General features: G+C 38.8%; 1 protein-coding gene across 1 annotated transcript in view; it reads left to right on the plus strand.

Annotated features, from left to right (window-relative positions):
- LOC118833544 (zinc finger protein 474-like) overlaps nucleotides 1-4,281 on the plus strand; it is a 45,975-nt gene extending 41,694 nt beyond the window's left edge. Inside the window, exons 2-3 of the mRNA XM_036740907.1 lie at nucleotides 1,186-1,366; nucleotides 4,099-4,281. Of these exons, the coding sequence (XP_036596802.1) occupies nucleotides 1,186-1,366; nucleotides 4,099-4,250 (333 nt within the window). The 3' untranslated portion in view covers nucleotides 4,251-4,281. The remainder of the gene's footprint in view (nucleotides 1-1,185; nucleotides 1,367-4,098) is intronic.
- The last annotated feature ends 18,749 nt before the right edge of the window (nucleotides 4,282-23,030 follow it).

The raw sequence follows: 23,030 nt of genomic DNA on the forward strand, positions 1-23,030 counted from the left end.
GTTGGTGGACTTGTGAACTGATCCAGCCATTCTAGAGAGCAATTTGGAATTATGCCCAAAGGGTAATCAAACGTGCATACGTTTTGATCCAGCAATACTACTACTAGGTCTGTATCCCAAAGAGATAAAAAAGGACTCATTTGTACAATATGCTTATAGCAGTTCTTTTTGTGGTGACCAAGAACTGGAAATTGAGGGGATGCCCATCAATTGGAAAATGGCTAAACAAGTTGTGGTATATGATAGCAATGGGATACTATTATGCTATAAGAAATGATGAGTAGTTTGATTTCAGAAAAAAATCTGACAGACTTGCACAAACTAATGCAAAGAGATCAGAACCAGGAGAACAAGTGTGCATTGTAACAGCAATATTGTACAATGATAAACTGTGAATGACTCAGCTAATTTCAGTGATAAAATGATCTAAGACAATTGCAAAGGACTCATGATGAAAAATGCTATCCACATCTAGAGAAAGTACTGATGGAGTCTGAATGCAGATAGAAGCACACTATTTTTCACTTTATTTTTTTATTATTTTTTTCCCTTTGGTCTGTTTCTTCTTTTGCAACATGACTAACATGGAAATGTGTTTTACATGATTGAACATGTATAACCTATAGCAAATTACCTACCATTCTAGGGTTGGGGGAGGTGAGAAAGACAGAAAACTTAGAACTTAAAAGTTTTATTTAAAAATTGAATGTTGAAAATTGCCTTTACATGTTATTGGGAAAAAATAAAATATATTTTTTGAAATTTTGCAATCAAAATCAATCCATGCCCTCTCACACTGTGGAATTTTTGTCTTGCATTTAAACAAATCTTTGCTCAAGTGCATTTAATTGAATGTGGTCACAACTATTCAGTTTTTCAAGCAAATAAGGTTCTTGTCGAAACCTGAGTGCTTCAAACTAAATTGCTTATTGATGTGAATAAAAACACCCTCTAAACCCTTTTGGAGCAGTGTTTTTTTGTCCTTTACTTTACAATGAATTGAAATCTCAGAGTCTGAATGTCTTATCCGAGAAGTCCAAAAAGATCACAGAATTTAGGGTAGGGTAACTTAAATAAAGGTGCTACACAATCTACTTGGCCAAAAACCCCAAAAACCAAAAATTACAACTGGTAAATGTATTTCAAAAGCTGAATTGCATTATAACAAGTTTTCTATTTTGTCAGCCCTCCGTGATAAGACGACCACCAACAATTATTTGCTACATTTGTGGTCGTGAATTTGGAACTAAGTCCATCAGTATCCATGAGCCACAGTGTCTGAAAAAATGGCATAATGAAAACAATTTGTTGCCTAAAGAGTTACGGAGACCAGAACCAAAAAAACCAGAAGTCATAAACATTGCAGGTAAGCTACTAGGGGAGATAAGTGTGGAATTATATAGAAAATAGGATTCTTTCCATCTTTCCTAAAATGTGAGAATACTATTTATTCACACTTTTCTCTTATTTGTTCATAATTCTAAAATCAACCACATTTTTAATGTTGGACACTGTTAAATGGGGAAGGAAACTGTCTAATTGCGATTTTAAAAAAGCTTGTCTGATTGAGGTTAAACTGAGGAATGGGATATATGTCACCTGGTTTACATGATCTTACTTAAGGATTATCTTTCATATAGCTTTTAAAAGTGGCATCTAAAATGTAAATCACCTTTGGCTCAGGCCCAAGCTGTGAAACCCCTCTAAACCTATTTCTTCACCTGAAAAATGGAGAAAATAAAACTTATACTATGTTCTCAACAAGATTATTATGAGAAAAGTACTTTATAAATCTTGAAATAGTATACAAATAGGAGATACTATTTTTATTATGGCACCATAAAGCAATGTCTTCAAGCATGAGGATATACCTTAATGCTCACAGAGAGCCTCATATTTATCTAAAGTGGTTAAGAGCATGTTACCCCAGGACAAGCATAGGATTGTCTCATGGCACTTCTCTAACGAGATCACTCTGTCTGGTTCTCAGTTTGATGCAAGGGCTGGACTAATTCTTCAAACCCCTTCCAGGAACGGTGCAGAGAGTTTTGTGGTCCCCTGTAGAGCTGAGTATTGACTCTCATGATAGAATTATAGACATTGCCAGGCAAGAATTATGCATAGTTTCTTCCTAGAGGACAAACATACGTGCGCGCGCATACACACACACACATATACTCAGAAACATGTATACATGTGTGTATACATATGCATAATATATATGTGTGTGTATGAGTATGTATGCATCTGTGTGTGTATGGGTATGTGTACGTGTGTATTTTTGCTGTTGCTAAGTCTTTTCAGTTGCATCTGACTCTTTATGCCCCATTTGGGATTTTCTTGGCAAAGATACTAGGGTGGTTTGCTATTTCCTTCTCCAGTTCGTTTTCTAGATGAGGAACTGAGGCAAACAGGGTTGAGTTATTTGGCCAGGGTCACACATCCAGTAAGTATCTGAGGACGGATTTGAACTCAAGATGAGACTTCCTGATTCTAAGTCCAGTGCTCTATCCACTGCACCACCTAGCTGCCCAGGTGTGTGCATAAAAGGAGGTAAAAAGAATAAAAGATGACAACATTTGTATACACGTGAAGCTTGCTTAGACTGCTGACCACCATCACACTTAGCTGTCTTCTTTTCCTAAATTTGTTTCTTCTTCTCTGCTCACCACTCTACATCCCCTTCTCTGCATGAAGAAAACTTTCATGTTTCTGGGAGTTGGGATGGAAATAATTTTCTCTGAAACCCAGGCTGGATCACTGTGAAATCATTTGCATGCTGGTTAGACAGGAAGGTCACTGTGACTACATTTCTCTTAGTTTCCCTCTCTATCTGTGCTGCCCCATTTCTATCACTGCTGACATCCCTCTTATTAATCAAAGAACCTTCATTCTATGAACTCCCACCACTTTGACTTCAGTCTTAAAGTTGACATAGTCCCCTCACCCAGCCCCAACTAGACACATGGTCCCAATCTGTTAAGTCTATGCAAAGCCTTTCCATATAGTATCACTGAACAAAAATGATTATGCTGGTTACAGGATGTTTTGGGTTTGGATTAAAACTGATCTGGTTAAAGAGAAAGTTAATCCCATTCTTTTCTCAAGAGGCTTTTCAAAGCATTCAAAAAACACATTCATTTTCTGCACAGAATGAGGAACTTGCTTCAGCCATGAGAGAAAAACTAAGATATTAAGAGATCTAAAGCTTGCTATGTTCACATGAACTGTTAGATACGAGTCATTTTTAAATGATCTGAAGCCTTAATGAAGAGATAAAGGCTGTGTCTGAGAAAGAAACTATTTAACACACACACACACACACACACATATATAAATACATATAATCCCATGTTAAAAATTTGTTTAGAAGTGGGCCATTTGCTTACATTTCCAAGGTAGTCATATTGCATTTAAGCTCCTCTTTTTAAGGTCCTTTTTGCTGGGACAGAATCTCACACTTTTTCTCTAAAATGAAGCTATGTGCATTTTTCTATATTCCACCAATGAAGATTATATGATCTAGATGCTATGTGTGAATGCACATTTAAGGAAATCTTCTATTTTAGTAGCTTAGCTATTCTGCTTGGAATGCTTCCACATTACTACTTAGGAAAACTCACTTTCAAGGTAAAAGGAGCTAAGGTTTTAGGATGAAAAGCAGTTTGAAACTTGGCTTTTAGCTGGAAAGCTGGTTTCCTCAAAATGCTCTGAAGTAATATGACAGAAGAGTAATCTGAAGAGGTATGCTCCTCTCCTTTGGTAAGCTCATAAGAGTTTATTAAGTATATCCTGAAAGTAGGACAAAAAAGCAATATTTGCATGAGGGTGATGTTCAAAAAAGAGATGTTAATAATTAAAACCAAAAATGCTTATCACAGATTTTCTCCCTTTCTTTAAGTCAGCTGAGTAAGTGCTCTGGTCCGTAGCTAGCTTTATTTAGCCCTTGGGACATTTTGCAAAAGCAATATGATTTGGTTAAAAAGGCTCAGTCTACAGGTATTTCCTGAAAATATTTTCCATAAAGAGTTGAATATGATTCTTCAGAATGAAAACTGATCCTGTTTTCTCCCACCCCTCCCCTTTTTGACTTTTCAGCCAAAGGCTACTATGATCTAGATGCTATAAATGAAGCTGCCTGGACAAGTGCCCAGAGCCAGTTGGTTCCATGTGATAACTGTGGGCGTACCTTCCTGCCAGACAGACTAGTCGTCCACCAGCGGTCCTGTAAACCCAAACCAGCCAAGTAAAGCCTTCTCTCTCAACCAAAATGTTACAGAATTTAATCCCATTTGAAAGTGATGGTGGGAAGGGGAGATAAATTGGAGATAAAGTGGCATAACAGGTTCAGAGGCTGATAAAATAGGAGGGAATTGGTAGTGGTAGTTACAGAAAGAAGCCCATCTGAAGACCATCAAGGCATAGTCCCACTCATTAATGTTTTTAATGAAGCTACCGTGAATACTCTCTTTTTTGCTCTTAATTGATTGCTTAGACTTCAGTGATAGTTCCTGGCACAGGGATGTTTGGGGATATATTTCCCCACTTTGATATTCAACATTACAAAGGCATTGTTATTCAGCATAGTGCTGGCCTTAGCTTCCACAGGAAACATGGGAATTGATATCTGTCATTTCCTCCATTGACTTTTTCATGAACAAGATGTTACCTTGTGAGTGAAAGTCACCATACAGCTCAAAAGAGCTATGTGGGCAGTGGTGAGGTTCCAGTGCTCCTAGAGGCTATTTCTCAGGCCCGATGAAACTTGGATCCCCCTCCTTTCCTAACCTCTCTGTTTTCCTGAGTTATTCTGCTACTTTCCCCTTTTTGGGTCCAAGAACAAATGCTAATTGAATAGAGGAGGTATTCAGATGGGATTGTGAATTTAAAGTATTGTGTCCAATTTTCACTCAGCCCCTGTCCAATAGTCAGCTGGGGAGAACACTTATGGCCTTTTCTACCAAAGAAAGTCACAAAGAAATCATAGAATAAGTACCTCTCTCAAATTTTAGGAGATTATTCAATACCCTCATGTCAGAAAAGGGTGGAGATTACCCCCTTCCTTCTAACAGAAATCAACCTTGTCAGAGCTCCCAGCTCTCTCATTAGGGTTTATAGGTATTTCATTATTGAGCTCCAATGGCCCTTCCAGGAAGCTGTATGCCTCCCCACCCATGGTTCATACACAGTCTGCAAATTGTGAAACTATCATAACTCCTGGAGTCAAATGTGAGCACGCACACTCACACACATATACGTACACATGCCCGTAGAGGTAGAATTAACTTGGGAAGGGTCCAGGTCCTGCCAGGAGTCTAGCATAGGAAACTCTGCTCCCCTAGGCAGCTCTCCTTCTCTCCAGCTTCAGACTTTTGCCCTGTACCTTTGTTCATTGTATGTCTCCCTTCCAGGGACACCCTAGATCAACTGATGTCTAGCAGACCCCACATTCGTGATCTTCCACAGTATATACAATTCCAGAGTAGAGACAACTTGAGCAGTCCTGCCAATCTCACCCACATTTCTTTCTTCTGTGATGAAGCAAGCCAGGAGAATGAGACCAAACATTCTAGTTAGATTCACTAACAAGAAACAGGACAAAGTAATTATTTTTTATTTCTTACTATGCCCTAGCAAGATACATCCCTTCCAGAAGGAATGGTTGGAGAGCTGGCCAGGGGGACCAAGGATTCAATACTTGCCTCTGACATCTAGGCACAGTTATCTGACTTTGGACAAGTCAATTAATCTTTGTATTCTAGGCAACTCCCTAAGTCTATAACTTGCAGAGATCCTACTAACCTGCATTGACAGAGGGAGTTCCTGAACCTTAGAGTCTCTATAACATGGAAATCCCAGGTCCAGGCCACATCCCTGCTATAGGTTCCTAACCAATTTTTTTTGTATCATGGAACTCTATTGGCAGTCTGGGACCTATCTTAAGATGATGTCTTTGTAAAGTTACAAAATTGGTTGTAAATAACGTCATCATTTGTATTTTAAGGGAATTAAGAGGAAGAGTAAGTAGCTTTGATTTATGTTAATTGCTTGTGTGCCTAAAGCACTGCATCAGTAGAATTTGACAAATGTAATAGTTAAAGGCTATGACAAATGTTAAAAGTTTATGTATAATATTTAGTAATTGTATCAAATAGGGATTCTAACCTTCAAATCCTGACTCTGCCATTTAATACTTGTGTGACCTTGGGCACATCACTTAATTCTGTGCCTCAGTTTCCTTATTTGTAAAATGATAACTAGATAACTTATAACCTCTCTTCTATCTCTGTGAATGTGTGGTCCCTGAATCTGCCACTAATTAGTTGTGATGTTGGGCAAGTCACTTCACCTCTCTGGGCCTCAGTTTCCTCACTTATAAAATTAGGAGAAAGGACTCGATGATGTTGAAGATCCCTTATACTTCTAATGAATTGACTGTACATTTGTTGCTGGCCATTTTCAAAGATTCACCTAGAATGAAGAGAATGTACATAGGACTAGGCTATGTTGTTTGATATTTCGAAGGTTTATGCTGCATCCTACTAGGGCAAAGAAGCCAAAAGCAGCAACAAAAAACATCTGCTCTGGCTCAGTCCTTTTATTGCACTTGGTATAATGGAAAGAATCTAAAGCACATTACTCCCAACATACATTCAAACACAATTCTTGATTCTAAAAGGTGAGAGTCCTTGAAACAGCTGAAAGGGGCAAGTTTTATGTGAGTCTTTACAGAAGAAGAACCCTCAGCCTGGCTGAGTTAATGCCCACTATGGCGCAGCCCATCTTAGAGTTTCTGCTTTGCCAGTGGTCTTAAAGAAGGGAGTCTCAAAGTGTATTATGTACTGAAATCTGGAGCCAAGCAACCAATTGTAATGACATCAATGTACAATTGTTGGCAGGGTATCAAAACAATACAACAGCATTTTACTAAGAGGAAACAATTTGCCAACACCTCTCCCCCATTAATTGAGGGGGGAGAGGGAAAGGAGAGAAAGAGGATGAGAGAAGAAAAGAGAAGGAGAGAAAAAAGAAAAGGGAGAAGGAGAGAGAAAGGGGTGAGGAGAGACAGACAAAGATGAGGGGGGAAGGGAGAGAAGATCTGGGTCTCATCTGAATAAAAGAACTCACACAGTGGATGGTACCTCTAGGAGTTAGGAATTCAAATCAGATCATCTGAAAAAAGTAAAGTAACAATTTTGAAGATTGCCTAATATTGATGATACAAATAGAAGTTAATGTACTTGGGACTTTGGGAATAAGTTAAGCTGTTACTGGCACAGAGCTTATTATCATCATTGTTATTGTCAGCCCAGGCCTGTGACTTCATCAGTTTTGGGGTATTCCTGTTGTGGAAACAGCTGTAGAGTTGCCAGGGGCATGGAGAGGTTAAAGGATGATCACGTGGCTAATATGTGTCAGAGGTGGCACTTGAACCCAGATCCTCCTGACTCCACCTGACACTCTAACCACTGTGCCCTGCAACATTTCAGTAGTATTTTAGGCATCTTAAAATGCCATGACCCTGTTATCTCTATTAATTTGTGCTGAGCAAACTTTAATTCCCCTCTCTACTGTATATAGTTGTTGGATTGGGACACATTCCAGGATTTTTCTGATATTATCAACTTGAGTTGTCATTAACATCATTACCAAGGCAGGACAGAACATCCTCACAGACAAAGGCCGAGGAAGATTGAATGTAGTCAGTACTGTATAAGTTTCTTAGTGTTAAGGGGAAGAGAGACTTCTTTCTGCTTGGGAAGAGACAATTCACCCTCTGATTTTACATGCATTTCTGTTAGAAATAGGTCATGTGAGCTCATCTGGCAACTAAGTAGCAGCCACAGGAACCTCAGACTTGAAAATGGATATAAGCTGGCTATGGGCTGGAGAGAGCTGAATGTGAAGGAAGGATTTAGAAGTCTATGCAAGTACAAAGCCTCAGAGCTTTTAGAAGTGACTGGGTAGGGGTGGGGTATCAGAGGGTAGGAGGCAGCTCCTGTCTTAGGAATGTATTCTCAGGAATATCTCAGACCTGAGACCCTCTCCTCCTGAGAAAAGATGTTGATCTGGCAGCTCCTAGTGCATAGGATGCTTTCTGGGACAGAAGAAGGAAGAAAGAGCCCTAGGGTATCTGGGAATGAAATCAGACCTTGGTGTGTCTAAGCTTGACTCATTCTGGTGTGGAACCACTTTGTGCCCTTTCATTCACCCTGCTTTATTTTTCCCCCTTTGTCCTGACAGAAGGCGAGGGAAAGGAGAGAAGCTTACTCTTTTCTTTCACCTGTGCTCAAGAGTGAGTTTTTCCCTTGGCAGCTATTCACTTTCCCTTATCACAATGACTCATTGCCCAGACCACATAAATGGCTTTACCTGTTTCTGCTGGCACAGTACATTCTCTGTTAGCTCTGTGGAGAGAATTGAAAAATGTTTTCCTGCATTTGGAAAAAAAAACAAAACCAAAATCCACTGGTATGCTCAGAGATTCGTAGCATTTTAGAGCTAGGAAAGAGAACCAATCCATTTTACAGATGAGGATATTGAGGCCCAGAGAAGTGATAATACTTGCCCAATGTCAAACAGTAAGTAATAGCAGAGATGGAACTAGAAACAGGTCTCTTACCACCCAACTCAATGCTCATCCTACTACATGATGCTTTAATTGCTGACAATTACTCAAGGAAGGGAGCTATCTGGGGAGGTGATAAGAAGGAAATGAAATTAGAGCACCAAGGGAAACTTCAGACTAGTGTCAGGAGATCTGGGTTCTAGTCCTGACTCTACAACCTACTTATTAGGTCAGTTAAGATCCCTTTCAATTCAAAATCCTCTGCTAGGATCTTGGGCAGGGCATTTTTTGGGCCTCAGGATCATCTGTAAAATGAGGGTATAGCATTAAATTATCTATAAGATCTTATTCAGCTCTGACCTTCCAGATTCTATTATTTTATGTACAAGAAGGTGTACCCTAGGATATGCCATGTTAAGCTCCCATTTTAGAATTCCATTGAAACTCAAGCTAATAATTTTATAAACTTTGAAGCCCTTATAATTTGCCAGGCACTCTGTTAAGCACTGAGAGACAAATGCAAGCAGAAATAGAGTTCTTGCCCTTAAGGAATTTATATTCTAATGGGAGAAGAAAACATATTTTTTTAAAAGGGGAGAGCTGAAAAGATGATTATAGGGGAGAGAGAAAGGAGAAGGAACTTATGTTGGGGTATGGCAGAGAAAGTCTGGAGAGTTGGAAGTGGAGTCTGGAAAGGAATGAAGACTTGGCTGGCCTGGACATTTTCCTTAAAATGGAAGTTCCAGGAGAAACCAGTTAATCAGAGGAAGGGGCACTGGGGTGAAGAATACCAGGGTGAGAAGTCCAGCGATTAAGTGAACTTCACAAGTGAGGAGTCTTTTGTGGCATAGTAGAGAAAGTTTAGAGAATCAAGAGAGGAGCCCAAAGAGGAAAGAAGATTAATTAGAATAAATAATTAGCTTAATTATCTTACACAATCCCATCACTTTTTTCCTTTTTTTACCAATGAAGAAACTGAAGTCCAGAGACTGAATTGCCCAGGGTCGGAGGTAGTAAGTAATAGAATTGGGATCTGTACCTAGGTCCTAACAAATGCCCATTTCAGGTACAGAAGGGACAAAGGAGGTCCTTGGACTTCCACAGATTCTCTGACAGTATCATTCACAAAACAACAACATTATTTATGGAATTATTAAATTCAAGTGAACACGAGCATCAGAAAACTGAAGATGTTCTAAAAGATGCTTGAACAAGTCACAACAGACACATTTCCCCAGTAAAATGTTCCAGATGAGCCAGCTCATAGATGTAGTTATCAAAAATAGCATGTGGTTGAATAGAGTCAGTGTCAGTTGGAACCACTGACTATATAAATCCTTTACCTTTTTATAAAAATGGCCTTCAAATGCATATAGCAGGTGAACCACATGAGGAAAGCACAGTATTCAGTTCTTGGGGCGGGGCTGGGAAGTACAGACACCACTTCAGGCAGATTAGGTTACAAAACATATAGGATCATAGATTTTGGAGCAGGAATGATCCTTCAAGATCTCCTAGTTGAACACCCCCATTTTATAAATTAAGTAAAGGGAACCAGAACAATTTCACTAAGGTCACAAAGCCAGTAAGTGTTACAACAGAACCGGGACTCAAACCCAGATTCTCTGATTCCACATCCAGGGCTCTATCCATTATACTAGAATGTACCAAAGGGCACCAAGACAGAAATATTGCTTTAATTCAGTTAAGCAGAAAATAACCATGATTTTGAACATGTATACACATTGTACAGAACAGACAAGCTTTAGAGGTGGACTCAACTTTCTGAAGAAAAGCATTATTTAAAAAATTTTTAAAGCCCTACAATACTGAATCTGTCATATGCTTCAATTTTGTTTTCAAAAATAAAATGGATAAATTCAATTAGACTACTTGGTGATTTTCTTTTGGCACAAATGATCCCCTCCTTCCTCCAACCCTTGTTCTGTTAAACTGAGTCCTTGGTCACATTCCTTTTAGGGAGTTGCTGAAAGGATGTAATTGTTTAATCTGAAATGTTAGATGGCTTCATTGTTTAAAAAATCTACAAATAAGTCATAGATTCCGCTGCTTTGAGAGACTTTGCCTTACACCTATAAACATGAAATACATAAAGCTCAAAAGTCTTTTGTGAAGGTGATCTGAAGGTCAGATCCATATATATAAAAGAGACAAGAGGACGATGTACACAGTGATAAATACTCATTGGGTAAAACTAAGTAATGGTTGGATAAAAATAATTGGGATTAGGACCCAGCCTCCACTAAAATGACAAAACCTGCAGTTTCTTTGGCAGCAACCTGTCCTTCTTTTTGGTACCCTCGACCCTCCTAGGGAACTCAGGGTTCCACTGTCACCATGTCCTCATCTGACTCTCCAAAGCCTTGCACTGCATCAATCCTGCCCAGGTCTGTTATGGCCAGGCAGCGTACAGTCTCCAAATCTTACACTCCTTTTTCCCACCATGGAAATGTACCTGTTCTATGCCAAATTCTCATGGACTCTTATTATCAACTATTCCATTGAGAAACACATAAATTCATTATAAGGTCTTTTTGATTTAGTGTGTTCCCTCTCAGGGTCATTTTAATTTTTAACAGAGGAATATTGAAAGCAAAATGTCTTAATCCAAAGGAATTTAAACTCTAATTTAGGACTTCAGGCTCTGTGACAGGCATATGTGGGAAGAGACCTTCCCAGTGTGTTCTCAAATGTATTAACTCCAGCCTACTTCACCTAAATTTAATCTCAGGATGTTAGCACCATTTCAAATTCTGACTTACCCATCTCAACTTTGAAAAATGACTTAATCTATTTCACATCTGTAAAATGGAGGAATGGAATTAGATCTCTAAGATCCCTCCAGATCTTACATCCCATGAATTTATGACTAATGTGTAATATGGGTGAATTGGCTGATTGAGACCATTCCACAGAGTGTGGTCAGATATTCCCTACTTAATTCCAACCACCAAGTGGAATCTTAGAGGGAGATTGTTTCCAGGCATGTGAGGACCCATTGCTAAAAGGACTTGGCATTTCAATATGATGTAAGAGACCCTGAATGATCCCTAGCTCATCCCCACCTAAAAAAAAACTGACAGCACTAAGGGGACATCTTTAAAAAAAAAGAAACAGTTTCTGGCTGGTGCTCTCTTGGCTACCATTCTCTATGGGGGAAGACATGAGTCCACTGAGGAGCTGGAAAGATATACTCATTCTCTATCATGTGCTCATGGGGAACCCATTAATGTGGCAGCTACTGTGAAGGACTTACCCAGGCACTAGGTGGCTGTAGCTGCCTTTGCCTTTCTTTGTGATTGTTCTTTGCTGATTTTGGGTGAATGAATACTCCAAGACAGATGGACCCATGCTTGTGATTGACCTTGTAAGCTCATCTGAAGGTCTGTCAGTAGCATGGTGGTAGCAATAGTGTCCATCAGAGTGGTTGATTACAAAGGAGAAGTCCCTGGTAATTATTCTACCACTACGAGAAGGTCCAAGTCTGGCCCTTTTTACCAGCAGGAATAAAATTTAAAATGGCCATTTAGTGCAAATTAAAAGAACCTTGAGGTATTACCTCATGCTTGTCAGATTGGCTAATATGATGAAAAAGGAAAATGATAAGTGCTGGAGAAGATGTGGGAAAATTGGAACACTAATGCATTGTTGGTGGAGTTGTAAACTGATCCAACCGCTCTGGAGAGCAATTTGGAACTATGGTCAAAGGGCAATCAAACTGTGCATACCCTTTGATCCAGCAATACCATTACTAGGTCTGTATCCCAAAGAGTTGATAAAAATGGGAAAAGGACCTACATGGACAAAAATATTTATAACAGCTCTTTTTGTGGTGGCAAAGAATTGGAAATTGAGGGAATGCCCATCAATCAGGGAATGACTGAACAAGTGGTGATATATGGATGTAAAGGAATACTATTGTGATATAAGAAATGATGAGCAGGTAGATTTCAGAAAAACCTGGAAAGACTTATATGAATTGATCCTGAGTGAAGAGCAGAACCAGGAGAATATTGTACACAGTAACAGTAACACTGTGTGATGATCAACTATGATTGAGTTAGCTCTTCTCAGCAATACAATGATCCAAGATAATTCCAAAGAACTCATCTTGGAAAATGTCATCTGCATCCAGAGAAAGAACTATGGAGCATGAATGTAGATTGAAGTTTGTTGGGTTTTTTTTGTGGCTTTTCCTTTTTGTTCTGTTTCTTTTTTTCACACTATGACTAATGTGGAAATATGTTTAACATGATTGCACATGTATAATCTGTATCAGACTGCTTGCTTTCTTGGGTAGTGGGGAGGGTAGGGAAGGAGAGATGGCGAAAAATTTGGAACTCAAAATCTTAGAAAAATGAATGTTGAAAACTATCTTTACATGTAATTGGAAAAAAAATAAAATACTATTTACAAAAAAGAATAAAAATTTGAGAAAAAAATGTCCATTTAACAGCTTTTCAAATTGTTTATGTCCCAAAGAGGTTTAGCGACCAACCTCCCAGAAAATAAGTTATACTGGGGTCTGTTTAAATCATTCTATTAATGCACACTTTTACATTTCTCTCTACATGGAAATAAACTACATTTCCGTACTGGACTAATGTTTGTATACTGAGTGCCTTTCTTACTCAGGTCTTTGTGGAAACAGACATGAGCCTTCACCTAAGTCATGAGTAAAATTATTCCCTGGGTCTCAGGGATTTGGGTTTGTTATCAACCAATGAGTAAGAAGGAAGAGCCTAATCTTCCTAATTAGAGGCCACACTTCTTCATAACTGAATTTAGTCCCCATACCACAATGACTGGTTATGGTACAGAGAGTAAGTAGTATAGGACTCCAGTCCTTCTGGGCCTAACTTCAGTGCCTCTGTAGTAGGTAAAACTACTGCTTAGTTCCATTACAATTTCTGACTAGTTTAAATAAGCCAGAGAAGGACATATTTCTTCCCTTTACTTCTCATGGCCTGTCAAGTTTCAAACATCTGTGATACTATCTGTACCACATGATATTAAGCATTGTGAGGGGACAGAAAACACTCTCCTTCCCTCGAGAAGCTTATGTTCTAGTTGGGAAGACAATAATAACATACATGAAACAAACAAAAAATACAAAACTATATGATTGTTTTGGTGAGAGAACACCTGAACCAAGGCTGCCTTCCATTATCATAGGCTTTTGAGAGGTTGAGGCCCCAACAAATTGGTGATTGCCCTGTGTTATGACTAACAAATTTTCACCTACTCTCAACCAATACCTCTGATTCAGAGTTGCTTACTCCTGACAAACTCCTTGCTTTCTACTGCTATACCCACACCTTTTCTCTGCTGTTACCACTCAGCAATCTGTCTTCCTTTTAAAAATCACTCCATTCAATTATATCATCTGGTTCAGATCCTTCTTGATGTGGTTCACTACCCTCTTGGTCACTCTCTTAAAGAATTCAGGACTTCCTTCAAATTTTTCTTTGCTCACTCCTACCCGTTATTTTTAGAAGATTTCAATATCCAGATTGATGTCCTATCACACCTAAGGCTCCCAGTTCTTCCCATGATTTGTATTATCAGCCTACTTCAGTCACTCAAGGGGACAGTCATACCTTAGATTTCATAACTCATAACTGTCTCACCTCCATGATTTTGAAATTTTCCTATCTGATAAAAATCTCCTAACTTTCATTTCTACCCTTTTCATTCATTTTATACTTCTATTGAAACAGGACTCTCATTGAACTTCAGGATCACAATGATCTTTGTATTTAGTATCACATTCCAATTATTCCCTCATCTAGTATATTCTCTACCCATAGAGAACGAAAAATTAAGTAACAAAGTATTTACTTAGGATAGAAGACCAAGTAAATGATGGTCAAAAAGCAAGCAAAGGAACCAGTCTCAGTACCTCATCTCCAAACCATCCTTCCTTCCTATCAGCTCCCCTCCATTAGGTATATACTCTTTCATAGTTTTATGTACCACTGAGAAAGAAACTACCTAGAAAACTCATACAACAAGGTAAGGAAGAGTTTGTGGAGGCCGTTTGTCCTGTGAGGTAATGTGGCATAGTGGAGAAATAGCTGCCCTCAAGCCCAGGCTGACCTGGATTCAAGTACTGCCTTTGGCACATACTGGTGTGTAACCTTGGGAAAGTCATTTAAGCCCTTAGACAACTCTTTGAAAGTTGCAGAAGGAAGGCGTCAATCTGCCTTGATAAGGCAGGCTTCTTTGTCTCCCATTTCTCTTCACCAATAAATCACAATCCCAGTCCTTATCCCTGTCCTAGCTGCCTTAAATGATAACTAGAATACTTCTCCTATTTATGTCCACTCAGCTTAAATGCCTAATGAATCCTTTCCTTATTCTCCCAGTTGTTATTGTCACCATGCCTCTCAATTTACCTTGTATTATGTTAATGTGAATGTAACAAGAGACTAGTGAACCACTGGAGAAGGAAATGGCAAACAACTCAAATATCTTTGCCAAGTAAAGTCCAAATGGGGTCAAGAAGAGTTGGACATGGAAGTGCTGCTGCTATTCATGACCTGCACCAGCTGTATGCAAATGTTCCTTCTGAAAAAAACAGTATGCCTACAGCCCTCCAAAGACAGACTTTAGGATTGCAAGGATCCCTCTTTTCCTTAGGAGATGGAAGTCAGATAAGGAACTGAGGCAAACAGGGTTAAGTATTTGCCCTGGGTCACATAGCTGCAGGTAGAATGTCAAAAGTGGAGATAATAATCAGCAAAAAATGAAGCAAGAAAGACAACAGTGATTCAAAGAGGTGACAGCAATAGCTAGAGAGTGATTGATTGGAGAGGAGGAAACAAATCTGTAGGGGTCAGGTGATCTGTTCAAGGTCACAAAGCTTGTAAGTGGCGGAGTAAAGATATGAGCCCAGATTGCTAGCCCCAAACTCGTTACTCTTTCCATAGCACTGGGGTGTAACATCTAGAAGCAGAGGCTCTGGGCCATAACAAGAAGGGTTGATGACAACAAATCCCAGAAACCACATCACAGCATAGTGTTTTCTGGGTCAAGGAGCCAGGAACATGGTAACATTGATAAGGAGGGCCAGGAACACTGTGAAATGGAGGTGCTACCAATTTATATATAAAAGCTGATACTACAAGCAAATTGGGAGAACAAGGAATAGTTTACCTGTCAAATTTATGGAGAACAGAAGAATTTCTGACCAAACAAGAGATTGAGAACATTATAAAATGCAAAATGGATAATTTTGATTACATTAAATTTAAAAGTTTTTGTATAAACAAAGCCAATGCAAACAAGGTTAGGAGGAAAGCAGAAATCTGGGAAACAATTTTTACAACCAGTGTCTCTGATAAAGGCCTCAGTTCTAAAATATATAGAGAATTGAGTCAAATTTACAAGAATACAGGTCATTCCCCAATTGATAAATGGTCAAGGGATATGGACAGGCAGTTTTCAGATGAGGAAATTAAAGTTATCTATAGTCATATGAAAAAAAATGCTCTAAATCACTACTGATTAGAGAATTGAAATTAAACCAACTCTGAGGTACCACATCACATCTATCAGATTGGCTAACATGACAAAACAGGAAAATTATAAATGCTGGAGAAGATGTGGGAAAATTGAAACACTAATGCATTGTTGGTGGAGTTGTGAACTGATTCAACCATTCAAGATTGCAATTTGGAACTATGACCAAAGGGCTATAAAAATGTTCATACCCTTTGACCCAGCAACACTACTTCTACGGCTGTATCCCAAAGAGATCATACAAAAATAGGAAAAAGATCCACAGGTAGAAAAATATTTATAGCAACTCTTTTTATGGTGGCAAAGAATTGGAAATTGAGGGGATGCCCATTGTATGGGATGGAAAAATCAAATAACTGGAGAGACATCTTTAGGAGAAACAAAGTGAATTAATTTTACAAACCTCACGAAATTTGGGCATCGCCTCCACTAGGAAACTAGTGGAGGGGGGCTCTCGAGATACAAAGGAAATACAGCAATAGATATACCCTTAATGCAAAGATTCCTGCCCACCTCTATCCGTTCTCACCATTGGCTGGGAGGTGGGCTTACAATCTAGGCACAAAAATACAGAGCCAATCCATACATACTTTCTTTATTAGGCTACTAATGTAGCGATGATATGACTAAAGAGAAAGAATGAGGAAGGAGAGGGGGACCTTCCTGGAGCAGAGAACAAACAGCTCACAGGTAGTCCATTATCTCCCTATTTGGTAAAATTCTTGTGCTAGCACTGAGAGACAGGGAAAGGAGGGGCATCTACAGCTTCAGGCCTTGACTTTCCAGAAGTTACCTAAGTTACTACAAGGTTAAATTCCAAGCCTCTCCTACTCCCTCAGACATTCTCAATTCCAGAAATTTGAGAAGAAAGTAGCCCCTATATTCTTACCCTGTGAAGTCTTCACAAATTATATCCTTCTCACTCACCCATCAATTGGTGAATGGCTGAACAAGTTGTGGTATATGAATGTAATGGAATACTATTGTGCTATAAGAAATAGTGAGCAGACAGACTTCAGAAAAACCTGGAAAGACTTGAATGAACTGATGCTGAATGAAGAGAGCAGAAACAGGAGATCATTGTACACAGTAACAGCCACAATGTGCAATGACTAACTTTGATAGATTTGTCACTTCTTAGCAATGCAAGGATCCAAGACCACTCCAAAGGACTCATGATGGAAAATACTGTCCACATCTAGAAAAAGAAGCATGGAGTTTGAATGCAAATTGAAGCATATTAGTTGCTCTCTCTCTGTTTTTTTTTCTTTTTGCATTTGTTTCTTCTTTCTCTTGGTGTAATGGTAATCAAGGCAGGATTTTTTGCTATCAAGTGCCTTTAATGAGTCTGGCCTTTGTTTGAATGGGGCAGGTAAAGTGGGATCTTTTGTCTTGTAATGCTTCTCAGCACTGGGGCAGTGAAGAGTCATTGATTTGTATATGTGTTGCTTTCCCACACTCTGGTTTCCCACATCCAAAACGGTGAGCCTCAAGCCCCCAAGGCCCTGAACTCCATATATGTACTGAAAGGTTAGCATTTCACTTTTGGGGGTACACTCATTGAAAGAGTGCTGAAACTCTGGGCAAGCCATTGAAACAGCCCACCCCCCGCCCCGCCCTCGCCCTGACTTTGATAGATAACCCAGATTTTGGTACTTCTCTGGTAACTATGTCTTGCTATGAATTGACTGGTTTGCGTTATTTGCTCTGTTTATAATGTATGTGATTTGTAATTTCTGTTTGTGTTTACCCTGAAGTTCAGGAGGCTGATCTTTTCCCCCTGAACTAAGTGAATGATATATGTATGTTTAATTACAGTGAGATTGTTAACCCCTTAAAGTTGCTTTCCTTAGAGAAGCAGATCAAAGAATCTGCATTGGCAGCCCTTCTGTGTGCTCTTGTTGTTGGTCTTACACAGCCGCAGTAGCTGCTAGCAACATTGTTGTTATACTTGGCTCCTCCCATTATTTCTAATTCTTCTTTACAACATCACTAATGTGAACATAGGTTCAATATGAATGTATATGTGGAGCCTATATAAAATTACATGCCATATTTGGCTGAGGGGAGGGAACGGATGGGGAGAAAATTTGGAACTCAAAATATTATGGAAGCGAATGTTGAAAACTAAAAATAAATAATTTTTTTTAAAAAAAGGAAGAGTTGGACATAACTGAAATGACTCAACAACAGCAACAACACTTTGGGGCAATTTATCCCCCTCCACCTCCATCCCCTATACACATTATGATCCTTCATTTAGAATCCTGGGGCTGTGCTTCTTTTCCTAACCCATGAAAAGTTGTAAGGAATGCCTCTAGATTTGGGCACTGAATAGTGAGGGATTATGAAATCTCATTGGGAGTTGAAACAAAGATGGTGAGCTGCAGTTTAGGCAATTTTTTTCTTTAATTTTCTTTACCCAGAAGGTGCAAGCATCAATGAGAATAGAGTGTTGGAGAGACAAACATATTATGGGAGAGGCAGCTTGAATGGGGGTGAGGGCTCTTAGGCTCCACAAAGTGGTTTGCATCGCCATTCACTGTAGAGCCTGATGGCAGCAACTAGAGTAAAAGATACATTCAATTAGTAGTGGATTTTCCCTCATCAAACCATGAAATCAAGTGGCTGAGGGAAGGTAGTCTTTCTCATCTCAGTTTCTCTAACCTCTGCCCCCTCCCTTCTTTCAGATAGAGATTTAAACACAAATCTTTCTGTACCTTTTTAATCTATTTTTATGGTAAAAGTAATATTTTTGTTCTACTTTTTCTAGTTAAATGCTGGGATTACTTCCAATTGTTCTGTATAGCTAGACTTCTCCCTTTCCATCTTGGTGGCCCTAGATGTCACCTCAGGGTGAACAAGCACTCACTTTATATAAATAAACTCCATAACACTACAAAGAGGTAGAACCTTGGGAACCTGGGACTTTTTTTTCTGCCTCTGGATTTAAGGTAGATTATGGTGCTGGAAGGCAAGTACGGCTCCCTAAGGGAGAATAGTATGTGGTCCCCTAAGACCAAGACTGAATTCCTTCCCAAATGCTCATGCAGAGAAGGGTCCCCTGAGAAAGAGAAGGATGGGGTGAGGGGCGCTTGAAGAAAGGGAAGGGCAAGGACTAGAAATAAGGCCATACCTAAAAGAGGAAGGGAATAAAAACTTACTAAGGGCTTACTATGTATCAGGCACTGTGCTAAGTACTTTACAAATATTTCACTTGACATAACAACCTTGGAAGGCAGATGCTATTATGATCTGCCTTTTGCAGTTGGGGGACCGAGACTAACAAAAATGGATTGACCAGAGTCACACAGCTTGTAAGTGTCTGAGACCAGATGTGAATTCAGGTCTTCCTGACTTGAGATAGGCATTGCCTGGGAGGATTCTCTTCCTTCCCCTTTCCAGATTGGGCAGAGGTCACCAACTAGTCCTATTTATTGTCCATAGCAATATTCAATGGTTACATATACGTGTTGCTATGTGTTGTGATAGTTTAAATAGAATTAAAACACATTGACTAATTTTGACTCTTTTTGTCTTTGTATTATTGCTTAGCATGCTGCCTAGAACAGAACTTGTGTTGTGCTTAATAATTATTGTTTGTTGAATTAAACTGTTAGCCCATGTATTTTCTTATAATTCTCATGTTTTTTTGTCGTTTGGACCACAGGCAACTGTGGATTCTCTACCACTACTGCTAGAAAACACAGGCAGCTACTTCTAGCTTTAGAAGTACTCTTTCAATGCAACTTATCCAATCAATCAACAAATACTTACTGAGCATCTAATCTTAAGATGTTCAAAGTGTCATTGGAGGTACAAAGCTTTTAAGCAAATTAGGGAACCTTGTGAAAAAGTAGCAACATTAAAGGACGAGCATCAAAGGAATAGGATAGAAAATAAATGTTACAGGATTTCAAGGTATGAGAGAACATTTCTACACAGGCTAGTTATAGAGTTATAGGACTTTAGAGGTGGGGAAGACTTTAAAATTAGAATCTGGAACCACACTCCTCTCTATAAGGTGGAAGTGAGTAGACCATGATCTCCCTTTTCTCAAGCTTTCAACAGCTACGCTCTATTCAAAGTATAGAACATTGTGTAATCAATCTGCATCAATGAGGAAAGTCCCATGCAAATGGCCTTGGAGACACTAGGAATTTCTGTGGCTACTAGAATTTATGAGTTATTCTGTTGTCAAAATTTACAAAATAATATAAAGGAAAGAGAATAGTTTAAGACTTATTAAATAAAAATGATATAAAGTGTTGGTGGTCAGGAAGACTTCAAAGGTTAGATGACAAAGTTTAAATTTATGGAGAAAAATTGGGAAGGTATTTCAGGTAAGGGGATTAGAATGAGAAAAGCGATATGTTTTGAAGACAATGATTAGGCCTAGATAATTGTGTTATTAGAATAAAGGAGGTCATGGAGCATTTGCTGACATGTGATTAGGACAATTAATCTAAATCCTAAGGTTTTGTAGTAGTAACAGAGAAGAAGAGGAGGAGAAGGAAGAAGAAAGACTAGGATGTAGTTAAAAGTGATGCTAGCAGCCAATCATGACTGCAGTAGACTAATGATAATGTCAGTCTTTCACCTTAAACTCCATGCAGAGAATAAAGCACATATTCTCAGACTCACATTTTAGTTTTGACTGACTAAAGTAATTTGCAATTAGAAAGGGTCTCATGATGGTAGAGGTAAAGGGAATTGTCAGTGGGAGGGAGAGAGAGAGAGAGAGAGAGAGAGAGAGAGAGAGTCAATAAAACACTTTTTATAGTAATACTAGTTACTTGGCTTATTATAGACACCTGAAAATGTTGTTTAAATGAATTCAAATTTGCCATATTATTGGATACAGACAAACTGATGCATTTTGCATACATCCTAACAATAATTTATTTTCTATAGCATTTTAGAAATGAAAGAAAGCATGCCATATGCCAACTTTGTGGAGGGGGTGTCTGAACCTTGTGATATTATTAGTGTAGAAATCATCTTCACCAGTCAAGATGTCATCCTCAGCTGAGAGCACTAAGGAGTTTCCTGGGGGCACCAAGGAGTTGGGATTCACCTGTGGTTAGCCAGTTAGTATATTCCAAAATGAGGACTTGAATCTAAATCTTCCCAACTGCAAGACTGACCCTCTATCCATGACAACATATTGTTTCTTATGCCAACATTTAGACTATGTAATTACTTGTATTAACTTTTAGAGCCATTGTGCAAATTATATCCATTGTCAGAAAGAAAGAAAATCAAGGTCAGGAAAGTCACTTAACATTTTTGAGTCTCAAATTCTTAATTTGGAAAATGAGGAAATTGAAATAGAGGATCTTTTCCAATTCTAATATTCTATGATACTGTGATTCTAAGCTTAAACAAAAAATATTAATAGCTAACATTAATATAGTACCTACTATGTGCCAGAGACTGCGCTGAGTACCTTACACATATCCCATGTGAACTGCACAACAACCATGGGAGGTAAACACTTTTATTATCCCCATTTCACAGTTGATGAAACTGAAGTTCACAATGGTTATAGTCCATATTTAGCCTCAGATCTTCCTGACTCCAGGCCTAGTTCTCTATCCACTGTGCCGCCTAGCTTTACTTTTCATATTTTTGCCCTGCCATTTTATTTTCACAGAATCTCTCTAATTTGTCTTTGTCTCCTTTTATTTCTCTTTTTATTCGTTTCCCCCATTTCTCCTCCCTACTCCATTTCTTTCCTACAGTTAATACAGATTGGGGTATTCTACCCAGGTGTAGTAGCAATTTAGATTTGAAGATCTTTCCCACCCATTAATAGGCCATGTGACCTGCTTACGTCACAGGAAGCCTGTCACGTGTGGTAGGAGGAGCTCCTGACAGGAAAAGGAAGTTATGAATAGCAGAGAGAGAAAGAGAGAGAGAGAGAGAGAGAGAGAGAGAGAGAGAGAGAGAGAGAGAGAGGGAGAGAGAGAGAGAGAGAAGTTATGGCTGCTAATGGCTGCTGTCATGGTAGTTAGACCTGAACAGACTGTGACTTAGCTGTACTGTGAGTTTGTTTTTGGGAAGACCCCAGCAGGGAGTTGGAGAAGTTTTAGGGTGGTGAGGCTCCATGTTGTGATATTGTGTATTGAATGTTTTACTGCTCTGACAGATTGGATAAATGACTTGTGGGATATGGTTCCCTGGTGTCTGAATAAATGGTTTACTTCTTCTACCTTCTATGTGGAGAGTCTCATATACTTTGTGATACAGAACCACATAGGCATATTGACAATTATCATCTACATTGTTATTATCGCCTTACTGATGCCAGGACAGGGAGGTGGCCGGAAGAAACAAACGTTAAAAAGGCATACAGAAAATAGAAATCAAATTTTTCAAGATTTCATAAGTCTTATTTTCTTTGCTAGCAGAATATAGGATGAAACATACATTAAATTCTGAGGTTGATTTCTTCTAGTGCAAAGATTGAATGGAGAGGAATATATAAGTTTATTTTCAACTTTTGCTTTAATGAGACATTAAAAACAGAGCATTTAAAAAATAAATTAATACATTTGAGATATAGTATGATAAATCTGGCACAGCAACAAGTATGTATTTTGTCCAGTTCTCCCTTGGCAAACTTAACTGGAGACTTGAGGCAATTACGCAATTACTCTAATGGAGCAAAAGGCTAATCCACTCAGGCAAAAGCAAGTGTTTTGCTCAAGTTATACCAACCTTACTCGTCCACTTAAAGGTGTAAAATTTGTTTTTTTTTCTGTTGTTTCAAAACAATAATACATAAGGAAAACTCAAAAATTTAGCATAGTGTTGACACATAGTAAGCACTTAATAAATGTTCAGTTGCTTGATTGATTCATAATATTGTGAGAGGAAAAGTAATAATTTCATTGCAACAAATGTCAAGCCA

Source organism: Trichosurus vulpecula, chromosome 1 (assembly GCF_011100635.1).
Source record: "Trichosurus vulpecula isolate mTriVul1 chromosome 1, mTriVul1.pri, whole genome shotgun sequence".
NCBI classification, from domain to species: Eukaryota; Metazoa; Chordata; class Mammalia; order Diprotodontia; family Phalangeridae; genus Trichosurus; species Trichosurus vulpecula.